Source organism: Dipodomys ordii, unplaced genomic scaffold (assembly GCF_000151885.1).
Source record: "Dipodomys ordii isolate 6190 unplaced genomic scaffold, Dord_2.0 Scaffold30, whole genome shotgun sequence".
NCBI lineage: Eukaryota > Metazoa > Chordata > Mammalia > Rodentia > Heteromyidae > Dipodomys > Dipodomys ordii.
In genome coordinates this window covers 1,575,430-1,591,136 of record NW_012267246.1, presented here as the reverse complement: position 1 = coordinate 1,591,136, position 15,707 = coordinate 1,575,430, and the positions used below count along the sequence as shown (strand labels likewise).

The 15,707-nt window shown below is 48.8% G+C and overlaps 1 protein-coding gene across 1 annotated transcript in view; it reads right to left on the bottom strand.

The window, feature by feature from the left end:
- Mme (membrane metallo-endopeptidase) overlaps positions 1–15,707 on the bottom strand; it is a 66,764-nt gene that overhangs the window by 32,244 nt on the left and 18,813 nt on the right. The window contains exons 4-10 of the mRNA XM_013016237.1: positions 11,915–12,076; positions 10,966–11,046; positions 10,782–10,877; positions 10,545–10,663; positions 9,949–10,014; positions 2,791–2,925; positions 491–592 (exon numbers count right to left, since the gene is read on the bottom strand). Coding sequence (XP_012871691.1) covers positions 491–592; positions 2,791–2,925; positions 9,949–10,014; positions 10,545–10,663; positions 10,782–10,877; positions 10,966–11,046; positions 11,915–12,076 — 761 coding nt within the window. The remainder of the gene's footprint in view (positions 1–490; positions 593–2,790; positions 2,926–9,948; positions 10,015–10,544; positions 10,664–10,781; positions 10,878–10,965; positions 11,047–11,914; positions 12,077–15,707) is intronic.

Here is a 15,707-nt window from a genome sequence, read left to right as displayed (position 1 = left end):
AACTAGCTAGGTGAAAAGAAATCAAGTCCTACTTATAAATAGAATCTACGAGACAGACTGTCTTCTTCCTTCTGTATTCTACTTCTCTATTCTTGTTCAGAACTCCTCTAGAGATGGCCTTGAAACCATTGACAGTTCTGTGAATAAATTATCCTGCTTTAGGACTAAAGAAGAAATTCAGTGTTTTATTCTTTGACAGCCCAGAGACTATATAATAGTCTCAAAGACTTCCCCCTCTTCCAGTCTCTGCTCTGCTATAGTTTCTAAGATTATTGCATACCCTCCTTGATTTTTAAATTTTAAATTTATTCTAACTGTACATAAAATGATTTCAAATGGTCCTTTTTGTAAAAGATCTTATCAAAGGCTAGTGTCATCTGAAGCAATTTTGAATTTTAATTCATTTCAACAAATCAATGAATTTAAAAAAAACAGTATTTTAATTTTAGGGCACAGCACAGTAAGAGGGCCAATGGAAACTCTGTCTCACCTTGCCGTTGATTTCTAGTGAAAAGTTCCTGTGGAGCTGGGCCACCGTCATTTTGTTGTAAAGGAGCATTGGGTCATTTCGATCTTCAGGTTTAGTTGTAGCCTATAGATAATAATTTTTCATGATTAGAATGAAAGGAACTCCTTAGAAAAATATAACTATACACAAGGAAAGAAAAGGCGTAAGATAAGTTCACCGTGGTCTATATTACACTTGATTTGTGATTTATTTGGTCATATTGGAAAGAAAAGTGAAATTCAAGATTTTATGAATTCAGCAACAATGATCAACATGCGGCTATGGTGTTGACTGCAAAATTCTTCAAAAACTTTTTGTATATTTTGATAAATTACCAAGCCATATAAGCTGTGTTCATGGACCAGAGCTGAGGGCAACTCTCTCCTGTCCTGTGTCACAGAATAACTTTCCTGGATATCGTCCTCCCAACTCACCTATCAAAGACTCCAATCTCAAGCCCTCTGCCCCTTTCAATGTCTCAAAGTCCAGCCAAGAAAAAAGAGCTTCTCTCACAATTTATGGCAAACAACAGAAAAGTCAGGATGTGAGGTTTCTGAGCAGATCCTTAATTTCCTGCCCTTGCCCTTCTGTTCAACCACAGCGCTGCTCTAAACTCAACAGCAGCCAATCTGATTTTATTCATTAAATCTGAAAAATAAGACATTATATTAGCAGCCCTCCAGTTAGTGGCCTAAATGAGTAAAAATGAATTTAAGTGAGGAGAGACAAGGCAAGGGTAATTATTACTTGGTGATAAAGGCTGAAATGTTCTCAAAAGGCAACTAATGTTTGTGAAAATTATCACTACTGCTGTGGGCTGCTGCATACTGTCAGAGAAACACAGGTAGTGTACCCAAGTGGCTGAGACCCCTTGCCCTACTCAGAGGCATGAAAGGTGACAGTGAAACACAGATAACTCCGAGTGATACAGCTGTCTCTACAGGGCCAAGACTGGTTCAAGGGAGAACTCAGACAGCAGGAGTGGCATGATCCTGAGGCGGGATTATCCACTAGCAGAACTGGGCTCACAGAGGCACATGGAACCTATCAGGTGCATCCACCAACCCATCAGATTACCATCCACCAACCCATCAGACTACCATCCACCAATCCATCAGACTACCATCCACCAACCCATCAGACCACCATCCACTAACTCATCAAATCACTATTAACCAACATATCAGACTACCATCCACCAATCCATCAGACTACCATCCACCAACACATCAGACTATCATCCACCAACCCATCAGACTACCATCCACCAATCCATCAGACTACCATTCACTAACCCATCAGTCTATCATCCACCAACTCATCAGACTACTACCCACCAATCCATCAGACTACCATTCACCAACCCATCAGACTACTACCCACCAACCCACAGTCTCGCTGTAGCTCTAAGCAGCCCAGCTAGGCTTGAACACTTAGTTCCATGCAGCCCAGGAAAGCTACAATGTCCTCTAAGACCTTCTTTCTTTAAGATTCTTATGAGGCCGCCTGGCAGAGGTGAAGGGTTCTGAGGGCTGAGGGGCTGAGCTGACTCTGAGTCTGGGTTCAGTGAACCCAGACACCAGAGTCAAAGTTGACTGGGTTCTGACCACAGAGCAATACCCAAGGACCGTCAGAGCACAAAGTGCCAGCTCAGCCTCCCAGGTTCACTGGGACACAGAGACTTGCATGCACCTTACCCCCTGGGACTTGAGGCTGGCGCCCCTGCCCTTCTCTTAGGTTAGCAGTCTGGAAATCTGCTCTGGCCTCTGGGCATGTTTGGGACTAGCACTTCATCAGGGGTGACAGACACTGATCCCTGTGATCATTTTTAATTCTAGAACTACAAAATAAAGTCAAACTCTTTCCTACAGCAGAAGCTGTTTGTGTGTAAAACCTGCATACCTTGGTTTGTTTCACTCCAGGTAATGCCCCCAAACACTGAAATTTCACTATAAATACCATCGACCTAGATACCAGCTATTTACCAGCTTTCCTGTCAAAGGCACCCAACACTTAAACTGCAATGGTAGTGTTGTTGGTGTGAGCCACTTATTACTGGCATTTGAGTATATCTAGTTTAATATTTGTCAGAGTTAGTGGGTCACCCAGTTTGCTATAAAACTCTGCAGTTTCAAAGACTCTTTTGGAGTTAGTGATCCATTCCTGAAGAATGAATTTTTATCACGTGGTTGGAGTTACACTTGTGTCCTTAGAGCAGGAGAGGGGGGAAGGGTACAGAGATTGACATTAGTTAGCATATCAGAAAAGAAAATGTGCTTTACGTTGGCGATTTCTTTTTCCAGTTCCATAACTTTATTCATCTCCAGAGCAAGCTGGTTCTCATCAACAGGCAATCCTTGCTCCTGACGAATCAGTTTGGCCACAGAAATCATGAAATCCACATAGGCTGTACAGGCCTGCAAGAAATAAATGATAAAATGTTGGAGAACTTTCTAAATACCCAGCATGGTACTCTAAGTTGCCATGATTCTTTCCGTCACTGAAAATGAATCACAAGTGAATCTGATGCAACACAGCTCAGTCACTACAGAGCCAAAGTGCTGTAAAGGATTCATTTTTCACAGTAGGTGAAGCACAGTGAAACAGAAACCTCCTGATGTACTGAAAGAAATGACCTGCCCAGCGTCTTAGAAGATAAAGCTGTCCTTTAATTAAGAGTTTACAGCTGTGGCTCAGTGGTCTTGTACCCACCTATCAAGCACAAAGCCCTGAGTTCTAATACCAGGACAGCCAAACAAACAAAAGTTCAATAAATACTTTATAACCACTGACTGTGGAACTCATGCAATTTTCAATCTAGTTGTCTTCCTTGATAAGAATGAAATTGCAAGCTGGGTGTGCTGGTGGCTCACACCTGTAACCCTAGCTACTCAGGAGGCTGAGATGTGAGGATCATGGTTGAAAGCCAGACTGAGGAGGAAAGTCCATGAAACTTTTATCTTCAATAAACCACCAGAAAACTGGAAGTGGCACTGTGGCTCAAGTGGTAGAGCACTGGCCTTGAGCTGAAGAGCTGAGGGACAGCGCCCAGGCCCAGAGTGCAAGCCCCACAACTGACCAAAAAAAAAAAAAAAAAAAGAATGACATTGCAATAACTTTGCACTGATGACTCACGCCTGTAATTCTAGCTACTCATGAGGCTGAGATCTGAGGATCACAGTTCAATGCTACCCGGGGCAGAAAAGTCTGGGTGAGACTCTTCTCTCCAATTAACCACTTAACAACTGGAAGTAGCTCAAAGTGGTAGAGTGCTAGCCTTGAGTACAAACCGGTGCAGGGACAGCGCCCAGGCCCTGAGTTCAAGCCCCAGGACCAACAAAAACAACAATGACAACCAAAAACAACAATGACAACCACAAAACAAAGAAACTGAAAATCCTTCATGAGAAATATTATATCTTACTGTTTTTTTCTTACATGACAGTAAATTCCTTAACCAAACCTGTTCTCAGATTTTCTTTGTTCATATCTACCATGAATGTTTTCATGTTTGAGGAGAAGCTGCATACTGAAATAATATGATCAGGAAGTCTCTCTGTCCTTGTTGTCAGATCAAACAGTAATTTTTTATGACTGCTCTCAGGACTTCCTCAGTGTGTTTAGCTTATTACACAAGACTCTCAGTGCTGAGGGGTTTCACTGTAAGATGCCATTAGATGCCAGCTCTCAATTCCTTGACATTTTATCTTCAAGTACATTTTGATTTGTAGAAGTAAGCTATAAGTGAGTTGTATTGTCATCGACCTCTTATAGACAATGTGAATACCTTACTCACATTCAGTTCAACCCCAGGAAATCAAAGCTCCCTGCTGCTTCTTAGCCATGATTTCCCATCAGCAATTAAAGTACAATCTCATCTCACTTAAAATGTACCCCAAATTTAGGTTCTTAGCACCAGCTGGCCAAGTAGGCAACAGTTATCAGGAAAACAAAACGGTCCCACAGTGGGAGGGGAGGCGGGCCGTCTGTGCTTCCAAGACTAGATTCGGGGGCAGAGAAGAGCGCGAAGGAAGCCCAGTGTGTGCTAGAAAATACCCCAACGCTCAAGAATGTTTTCTAACCCTACTAATGGTTTACAAGCAAGGGACACTTGTGTCTTCACTGTGAGTGCAAAGAGACGCATTATTCACAGTGGTCCAAGCCTAACGGTGAAATGAAAATATGATACCAAGCGAGGACCAAGCAGATTGGACAAGTTTTTTTCAATTTGCTATTTGTGACCTTTGTATGCGAAATTGAACAGCTTCTGAGGAAGTCTCTCTCCCCTGGAAGCTCTGCTATGCTGTGTTCTCCTGCCCAGCTCCCTACTGGCTCTCTCCTCCTCTACTTCCTTTCCTCTTTGCCGTCCTTTCCTTTTCCTCTACCTTTTTTTCTCTTCTCCCCTCTTCCCCTCCTCTTTCTCTCTCTTTCCCCTTCTCCCTTCCTCTTCCTCTTCCTTTTCTCCTCCTCTTCCCCTCCTTTTCCTCTTCCCTCCCCTCCCCACTGTCTCCCCCCCCCTTCAGGAGCAAATGTCTCTCTTCAGGCACCTGCTTCTCTCAGGAGAACAAACAGCTTTCAGCTGTGAATCTGCATAAAAAACGAGTCACTAAGGTAACAGAAATGAATACACACACACACACACACACACACACACACACTTTCATATTTCTCTACATTCTTGCCAACTCCATTCCTTTCCTATTAAAAGCTAATGAGAATTCTTGTTTCACTTTGAAATAAACAAGCATGTCTGCATTCAGGCTGCATGGAGCCCCTCTCTGGAAGCCAGTGCCGCATTATCCGCACTCACAGCATATAAACCCATCTTCCTTCTGCAGGGAATTACTATGAGGAAGGCAATGGGCATTTGAATTTTTCCAGTATCACCCTACTGAGACTTTTCCTTGCTCTGAGAGATGCTTTGTTGTTAATGAGGTGAGAAGACAGATGGGGCTTCTCCATGAGTGCTGGCTCTGTAAACCAGCCCTGCTTCCATACCAGTGTCCTCAGCTTTGGGGGGCAGCAACAGGGACACTGGGTGGGGTAGATGGGGCTTGGACCCCATTCCCCAGGAGCCCAGTGGGTTAACTCAGCCTGGAAACCTCCTGCCATGGGCGTTTTGAAATCTGTGTTAGGAGCTTGATCAACTTTCCTGGCTTCCAAATGATGCAGGCCTTGTGAGAGCCCAAGCTGGCTGCTACAGCTACTAAGATATGACTCTACTGTAAAGTTTCAGGTTGTTTTAGGGACTAGAGGACTAGAGGACTAGAGTTGCCTGTTGTTTTTGACATTCATCGAATCAACTTCTATTTCTTTTTCTTTGGGAGACAAGTGCTCTGCCACCACTTGCGCCATTCCTCATGCCTTTAAAGAGATTAGCATTGGTATTAGTATTATTAGCAGTGTGAAGTACTGACCCCAGGACCTTGCGCATGCTGGGCAAGTGCTAGTTGCTGAGCCACACTCCAGCACTTTAAGCCAGCCTCTTTGAAGAGTCCGTCAGTGATTCTCCAAGTGGAGAAGGGTCCAAGAAAATCCCTCTACAGCCTTCCGTGCCAGGAGCAACCATTAAACCCTGGCATTGACAAGAGCCATTTCAAGGGGACGACTGGTTTTAAACAGTAGGATGAAGTCCATAAATCAGCCATGGGGTGGAGATTTAGGCCACACACATCCCAGAGACCGGCACATGGCAAGTTACCCTGGCCAGCACTGCCTTCTCAGTAGCAGCACTAGACAATGACATTCGCATGCTAGTTCTTTAACAGTGGGGCCCCCTTGCCTGGGAAAAGCTGGGGTTCAGTGAGGTGGGAGAAGCCATTTTAATCCTGCCCTCCTCCAGGCTTCAGTGGCGGCTGGCAAGTGGCGGCAAAGCCAGAGAAGAAGTGCCGCTATCCACACTACTCGATGCTGGTCCTCTGCCAGAAAAGATGGGATTCCTCTCACAAAGGCTTGGGTGTGCCCCAGCCGGCACATGCTGCTGGCAGAGTGAGCCAGCCACTGAGGGTCTGCAGAGACCCAGAGCAGACCACCCTCCCGGGACGCAGGGGTGGGACAGCACAAGCCCGAGCAGGGAGGCTGGAGCTGTGTCCAGAGGGGCCTCCCGTCCAGTGCAGAGGAGCAGGCACGCATGGGTCATCACCCGGGCTCGGGAAGCAGACAGAGGACTCCTGACAGCCTGGCCACCTCCAGAATATGCCCCTTGTCCTATTCCCAGGTTCCCAGGTCAAACCTCCCTTTATACTGTATTAAATGCAGAGATCTGGGAGGGGTGAAACTCCAGCATGTATCAGGTGGTGCCCAGAGAGGGGGGATGAGGTGAGCACTGTCCTCTACAGGAGACACCAAACCAGTCATCCCTGAGAGAGGAAACCAGTGCTGACCACCACCAAGCTGCACACACACACACACATGCCCACTACCCTGCACAGCCCACCACCCTGCACACACACAGGCACACACACATGCAAGCGTGCACACACACACATGCCCACCATCCTGTACTCGCTCACCACCCTGCACATACCCACCACCACCCTACACACACACATGCCCACTGCCCTGCACACACATGCACATACACACACACACATGCATGCGCATGCACACCACCCCGCACAGCCCACCACCACCCTGCACAGCTCACCACTCTGCACACACACATACACCACACCACCCTGCACAACCCACCACCCTGCACACACACAGGCACACACACATGCAAGTGTGCATATACATACGCCCACCATCCTGTACACGCCCACCACCCTGCACACACCCACTACCACCACCTTGCACACACACACGCACACCACCCTGCACACACCCACCACCACCACCCTACACACACACATGCCCACCACCCTGCACACACATGTACATACACACACGCATGCATGTGCGCACGCACACCACCCCGCACAGCCCACCACTCTGCACACACACACACACCACACCACCCTGCACAGTCCACCACCCTGCACACACACATGCAAGCGTGCACACACACATGCCCACCATCCTGTACACACCCACCACCCTGCACACACCCATCACCACCACCCTACACACACACATGCCCACCACCCTGCACACACATGCACATACACACACACATGTGCACACGCATACCACCCCGCACAGCCCACCACCACCCTGCACAGCCCACCACCCTGTACACACACATTTGTGCATGCATGCGTGCGTGCGTGCACACATACACACACCATACCACCCTGCACAGCCTACCACCACCACCTCACACACACTGACCTCATGTTCACACATGCAACGGTCTCTATAAGCCTCGTGTACACGTGAAAAGGATCCACAGGCCTCATGTATGCATGTGCAAAGGGATGGACAAGGCCTGCTAGGATGTTTGGGAGCGGTGAGGGAGTGTGGTATGCACGCATGGGTGTGGCAGGACAAATCCCTTGTACAACTGTGGATGCTAACAAAAGTTTTAAGATGGCCAAGAAAGCCCATTTCAATCATTCTCAAATGATCCACCCTGCCTGCCACTCTTCTCCTACATCGGCATTTGTAGCACTCTCTTGATTTATCGTTTGTTTATCCTTGGTGTCTTTACGGGTTCCTTTGTTGTCTGCCTTCTCCTTTAGCATGTGGGTTCCACGAGAGGGGGGGGGGGCTTGTTTCCTCGGCGTTCGTTTCTCTCCCACCACCTCAGAGAGCCTGGTCCTCAGCTGTACTCGCCCCTCGGAGGGTCAGTGGGCACACCAGGTCGAGTTTCAGCTCCCGGCACCCTTGTGCTCTTCTCCCGTCAGACAGGGGTTGGGGGTCCTGTGTGCTTTCCCTCTGATTCAGACGCACAGACTTGAGTAATCCCTTTTTGGCTTTTGTTCATGTGGCTACATTCTAAATTCTTTCGTCTTCCCTAAGAAACCCCTCCCCTCCCCCCTCTGAACTCAAAGAGTTTGGAAAAGCCCTGGATGCATCATCCCTTTCTCTTCCTTCTTGCCAGCCTGGATGCGAGCATGGGTTCCTGTCCGGAACGGCTTCTCTAGCCCAGCGGTTTACTCACGAGTATTCTAGTCCTGACATGCGCTGTGGGCACCGGGCTATGCCCTCATACAACGTCTTTCTTTGGTTAGGAACCGGGCCCTGGTCCACACAGCCCCGGTCACCAGGATGGGGGGTCTGCACATCTATACCCTACTGCCCTCGGACACTTGAGGCCCCTGGTCCACAGACGCCCCCCAGGGGGGCTGTATAATCAAGTGACATCCTCCTAATCTAAGATACCAACAACTGAGAAGTTCATACAAACCCCCTAAGTCAAGAAAAACACCCTTATGCCAGATTCAAGACCCAGAGTGCCACATACCCAAGTATGAATGCACCAACACACTGTTACCTCCTATCTGCTGGACAAATGAAGAACGAAAAAGAAGCATCACCATAGTGAGTGACTTCAGAAAGACCTTGGAAAGTGTGGAATATCTACGTACGTTAGAACTGGGAACAAATCGGTGTATGCATGAGGGTACAATCCTAAACATGAAACACACCCTGCTCACAGGACGATAGCAGGATTTAATGAGCTGACCTCCTTGGTATCTTTTAACTCTGAAACAGGAAGCAGCTGGCTGAGGGCCAAGGCCGGAGCCAGTGCACACACAGCTCCTGGGAGAGAGCGCGCACTGGGCTTGGTCTTTGATACGACACCTCACGGTTTCCCTTCCTTTCAGCGTTGGGTATCAACTCCAAAATACAGCTTATTCCATGTGATTTGACCTTAGTAATTAGGCAAAGTAAGTGTGAGGCAAAAGCATCCTTTGCTAAGGAAAGTGACTTCAGTCAGGGCATACTCGGTGAGGCCTAGGGTCATCGAAGGTCAACTACCAAATAATGGTAAGGAAAACATCTGTAGGCTCCCGCCGCCCCTCCCATCTAACCATGCACAGCTGTCCTGGCTCACCTGAGCTGTCCCTTCTATCAGCCCACAGTGGGTGGGCCAGTATGAGAACCAGAGGAGGGATGCCCTGCTTGCACAGGCCTCAGAAGGTTCTAGAAGAATGCCTTTCACGGGACTAGTCAACTGACCGCTGTCCTCAGTGACACCACACTGTGCTCCAAACAACCTGATCATTTTCCAAATGCTGCAAGTTACTAGTGAATTAAAACTTGTAAAAGTGACTTTGCAAAAAGTCAGACTCGCGTGCTTTTCAGTACTAAAATCAGGATGCCGGTAAGGAATGTTAAGCTTTTTGTTTTTTAACCTTCATTTGGTCTTTTTGACTAATTGTATGAAAGATGGCTCATTATTCTGTGTGATTTCAGGTGTCTGTCACGAATTGAGAATGTGGGAAGGATGTTCAAACTTGGCTCTAGTCACCTTCATTAATTACAGGTTTTTGCAACAGATGGTTCTGTAGTTGTGACTGAGAGTGATTTATTTCCCCCCTTTCAGAACTTACCTCCTTATAAATTCCAGTGCATTCATAGTAGTCTCGGGAAGGGAGGCCGAGTCGAGGCTGGTCAAACTAGAAAAAAAATAAACCATTCTGTAGGTATAGAATAGCTGGACCAAAGCAGATGCCCATCTGCGCCTGTGCTAGCGATAGGCCAGTGGCTGTCGCTTTAACACCAGGCCTGAGCGGAACCTGACCTGGAGGTGGCTCTGCCACCCATAGGCTCCAGGGGAGCCCAAGGAAACAACAAACAGATGGTGAGGCTCTGCAGAGCAGTGGCCCAGGACCTGGCGTCACCTGGCTGCCTTCTCCTCTGTGCCACTCTTACCTGGGGCCCTACCTCATCCCTAGGGACCCTGTCATATCCTTTCCCTGGTGCGGGCGTGTGAGCAAGGGCTGGTGCAAAGCCCTGTGGTAGCTCTAGAACTCACTAGTGAGGGAGAACCTTCTAGGAATCATTAGCAATCCTCCAGCACAGAATTTATTGGTTGTTCGTGTGACTGACATAAAAACAGGCCTTGCTTCTAAGTGTGGATTGCCACAGGGTGCCTGGAGGTCAGGTCACGCTGTGAAGTCCCCCAAGCTGTGCGGCACAGACTTACGTGAATGATGTGCTGGTTAGAGTTCTTGTCATCGGTGCCAACAAAGAAATTGATAAGGACCTTCTTTCCATATTTGGAATTCAGTTGTGCAATAGCTTTCTCAGCTGTCCAAGAACTCCCTAAAGCAATGAGAGTGGACACAGGTCTTTAGAAGTCGGGGTTCATGACTGATAGCGATCACAGACGCCACCTGGATATCCATGTGCTTTAAAAATAGACAGCAGGACGCTGCCTTACCATAGGTCTGGTCCCAGTTTTCGGTGGCCGCGGGCCACCCATGTATCTCCGGCAGCAGTCTGAGCAGAGGCTGTCCACCCCGGCTGTCGATGGCAGCTTCAGGAAACAATCAAAAGAAATGCAAGGTGATGCTCATGTGTATTTTGGCCCCATTCCTATCGAAATGAACATAAGGAGCACTTACACTCATTGATGCAAGACCTGTACAAGGTTTTTGCTTTCTGCACAGCCACTATGTCTTCTGGCTTGGAGTCCTGGAGGACATCTGAAGGAGGAAAACGCATCAGAACATCTGCTCATTTGCAGCTGCCATGGCTTCCGGCCTAAGCTCGGTAAAACCAGAACCAAGGCCTTGCATTTCTTCTTCCGAGTTCCCAACCCCAAAGGGAAAAGCCAAACTCATTTTCTGATACACATTCCCAGCCCGCAACTAGAAGACAGTTTTCACAAGCCAATTCAGATGCGAGTCCTTTCCACGAGATTATCTCGAGGACTGCTGACTTTCCACGAGATTATCTGGAGGCCTGCATGCTGCCGCGCAGTGCTTCCATCCTAGGTGAGAGTTACTTCGCTTGAAGCTGAGATTGGAAAAGTAAGTGACACAGAGGAAGTTGGAATTGAATAGAGATATCCCTCTGAAGGGCGGGAATAGAATTGTCTTTGTGTAGCTGCAGCCTTCATGGTCAGAATGATTAAATGGATGGTTCTACATGGTTAGATGTTAAAGGAGCTAAAGATTTTTCTCCCTTTGAAGCAACTTCTAGAGGAGGATGGAACAGAGGATGAAGATTGGAGTTCAGACCTCCCCTAAGCTTCTGAGAGAAGATCAACCTTAATCATGTCTCACAGGGATGGAAGGGGCACGGACGGTTATTCATTGTTCCCTCTAAAATGGCATACGTGTATCATCTCTGGAGCTGGAAGGCCTTTGTCTGTGTATACCCACAAGCACAGGCAGGACATGTTTACCAGTTGTGTACCCACAAGCACAGGCAGGAATGACAGGAGAGGCCAAGTCTACTGACACCAGCCGTTCCAGCACCGTGAATCTCTTGCCTGGCCCTCTGTACCACCAGCAGCCACTGCTTTGTATGAGCAGGAGGTGGGTGAGGCGGGAGGTCGGCTGCACTCACCCTTGAGCACGACCTCGAGCTCGTCTCTGAGGATGTCGAAGTTGCTGTACCGGGAGCTGGTCTCCGGGATGACGTTGCGCTTCAGCCAGCCGCCACAGGCGTACTTGAAAAAGTCCGTGCAGGGTTCAGCACTGGAGTCCATGTTCTGGATCAGCCGGGCAGCTGTGAGATCAGAGAAAGAATGGGGTGAGATGCAGGCAGGCCTCTGAAGACAAAGCAAGATCTGCTGATGGTCACACCAAGGGGACCGGTGGGCCTTCGCCTTGCCTACGTAACTGTCAATTCTGTGGCTGCGATGAATCACATCTGTGTGCAGTCCCTGTTCTGCTTTTACTCTAGTTGGGTCATTTTATTCTTGCATGGTCTCTTGAGTCCTCCCATCCTCTCCCCAGTCTCTCCTCACCCCAAGAAGTCTCCTACCCATTCCTCCTGAATAATTGGGTTTCTGGTTAGTCATTATCTCCAAAGGAAAAAGAGCGCAGACTCTTTGCCTTGCTCTGGTTCTCTCATATTCTCCCCTCTGGTAACTTAGTTGCCATTTCTGCAACTCTGGGAGTCTCTGGGAGTCCTGTTAGAGGATGTTATCAGTTTGGTAGATCTGAAGCCAGTTATCCCTCCTTGGTTCTTGGGTACGACATGTTTGCAATTCAAATTGGCACCCAATTTGCATTTCTCTATGCAGAGTATCTATGTCATTATTAGACTGGCTGTAAGTGTATTCATTTTTCTTATGTCCCCTCTTTTATCTTGGAGACTGTGATGGAAATTCAAATCAACCAACACTGAGAATTTATTGACTATTCTAGGTGCTGCAGTTGATAAAAGGTGTGTAAGACATAATCTGCTTGTACCCAGAGGACACGGCAGGAGGGAGGGAAGGGTCTGCGTTCCATTCTCCTTGCTACTCTGAGACAAGCTGCGCAGTTTTACAGTGAAAACATGAGAGTAATTCGGCCAGCCTCCAGGAGGAAAGAGCAGCAGTTCTCAGGTGAGCTTCTGGAAGAACTTCACTTTCTGAGTCAATCAATTCAGTAAAAATGCCACCAAGGCGCCGGGCTGCGTGGGTTTCTTGAGTTGGTAGCAGAGGCCCAGTTCCCATGTCCGTCCACCTCCGCCCACCTCTGGACGTCTGTGTGTCCATCACTGAGGTTCTGGCCCCTTGGTGCCGACTCCAGGCCATGCCTCTCTCAACTTTTATTGTGCTTTGCTGTGAGGGCCATGGCCGACAGCCTTCTAGCCTGGAAGTCCTCCTTCCTCTCTCCTCGGCGTGTTGGTAATTTCTTATACTCTTTTCTGTGATGCCTTCCACAATCAGTGTGAACCCATATGGTCATTCCTGCTGATTAAAAGTCATGCAACCAGTACTGCCTGCTCCTTTCGTGTGCTCGGCTCGGTTTTCACAGACGAAAGCTCCGAAGACTTCTCTGCGCTGCTCAAAAGCTTGCGCAGAAATGTCTGTCTTGTCTTTTTCCGGGTGGAATCACAAACTCTTTAACCTGACTTCAATACTGGCCTTCCCTTCCTCCCTGCACCCTCTCTGTCATAGCTGCTCCTAGCAGAGGGAGTGATTACTGTATCACAGCACTTCTGTCCTTAGACCTGGCATTCTCATCTTCAATTAACCAGCCAAAAGCTGGAAGTAGAGGTATGGCTCAAATGGTAGAGCGCCTTGCCTAGAGTGACAAAAAAGCTAAGGGAGAGCATCAGACCCTAGTATCGGCACAAAAAGGAAATCCAGGCGTAATGATGAAAGGCCACGGTGGTCTGGGCTGGACACGCTCCCCATTTTGGGGAAGCGTGGCCTACTTATCAAGTCACTCCACAAAGCAGTGCGGGGGAAGGAGGAGGAGGCACACAGAGCAGTGATGGGCGGGGACCGAGGACAGGCTGCTCAGAACCAGTTGGGCTGGGACAGTGGCCTGCTTCCTCCACCCCTTCCCCCGCCTGCAGCTCAGCGCAGCTCCCAGCATCCAGCATCGGCACCTGTGCCACACCAGAGGCACTGTGTTCTGGCACTTCCTGAAAAATGGGCAGAGCATGGGCAGGACGGGTGGCCTGGGAGAGATGGGCAGAAGGACCGCCGCTGGCCCCTGTGCCACCCTGCAGAGTCCTTGGACCAGAGCTCCTCTGAGCCAGGGTGCTTCCAGTACTTCAAAGACAGCTCTGTTCTGAGGATGGTTTTGGGGCCCTCGGCCAAGTCAAGTCACAGGCTAATGCTTTTATGCTCGGGCTTTGATCACCCTCCTTTAATCTCCTCTGGTGGGGTGGGGTTCTCCGTTTGTACCTCACTCTGGGACCTCCTCGGTGCTGGCTCTCCTTTAAAGTGAGCAGGAGAGGCGTGGGGCTTGAGCCATAGGAAACAGACCCACAACTGTCAAACTGGCTGTTTTCGTGTTTTGTGCTTTGTCTTGAATCACCCAACCCCTCCGCCTAGCCACACTTGGGATCCCCAGATGTTTCCTTATCTATGGGTTTCTCACTTTGGAGCAAACGAGCAGAGTTTAAAAACCAAATAAAGTGATCCACCTTACCAGATCAACATATACAGTAACCCAGGAAAGGCAGACATATTGGGTAAAATGAAAGGTCTGGGATAGTTTAAAATGTATCATCAGCTCTGAGGGTCTGCGGGACACACACACCAAGGCTTGCACCCAGAGAGAGGGGTGCTGGGTGCATTTAATTTTGTATTACTTGCCCCTCTCTATTTTCCAATTTACATTAGATGAACACTCATTTCTTTTGCAATGAAGAAAAAAATTAATTTAAGAAAATAGTCACATAAAGACCAGAAAAGCAATCTCTTATTAATAATGAGCTTATTTCTTACAAATGACAATTCCGAATGTTCTGGGCTGATAATAAATGACACAGTGTTTTTTCCCCCTAAACTAATCTCCTTGTAATATTCCCCCGGCTTATTTGACTATAACAACTTAAAAACAAGCTCAGCCAGCCTCCAGGAAGTCATTAATTACTGTATTTGTTACTGTGTGGATATGAACAGGAGATGCTTGCTAGCTCGGCAGGAATGTTTAGGTTCTTAAATGAGATTGACCTGCCCGGAATCCCATGGCTCTAGAACTCTCTAGTTGTTGACACTAAGTCACTTTTGCAAGACCAAGTCATTTGGACTTACGCTTTAGTCGGTGTAAGACTCTGAGCTAAGGCGTTACCCTATGGGTGGAGTACTGAGGATGGGAAGGGGACTGACAAGGGCACAGGAGGGGGACACGTGACGGGTGAGCACAGGAGGACACGTGACGGATGGGCACAGGAGGGGGACACGTGACGGGTGGGCACAGGAGGGGGACACGTGACGGGTGGGCACAGGAAGACACGTGACGGGTGGGCACAGGAGGGGGACACGTGACGGGTGAGCACAGGAGGGGGACACGTGATGGGTGAGCACAGGAGGGGGACACGTGACGGATGGGCACAGGAGGACACGTGACGGATGGGCACAGGAGGACACGTGACGGATGGGCACAGGAGGACACGTGACGGATGGGCACAGGAGGGGGACCCGTGACGGATGGGCACAGGAGGACACGTGATGGGTGGGCACAGGAGGACACGTGACGGGTGGGCACAGGAGGACACGTGACGGATGGGCACAGGAGGGGGACACGTGACGGGTGGGCACAGGAGGGGGACACGTGACGGGTGGGCACAGGAGGGGGACACGTGATGGGTGGGCACAGGAGGGGGACACGTGACGGGTGAGCACAGGAGGGGGACACGTGACGGGTGGGCACAGGAGGGGGACACGTGACGGGTGGGCACAGGAGGG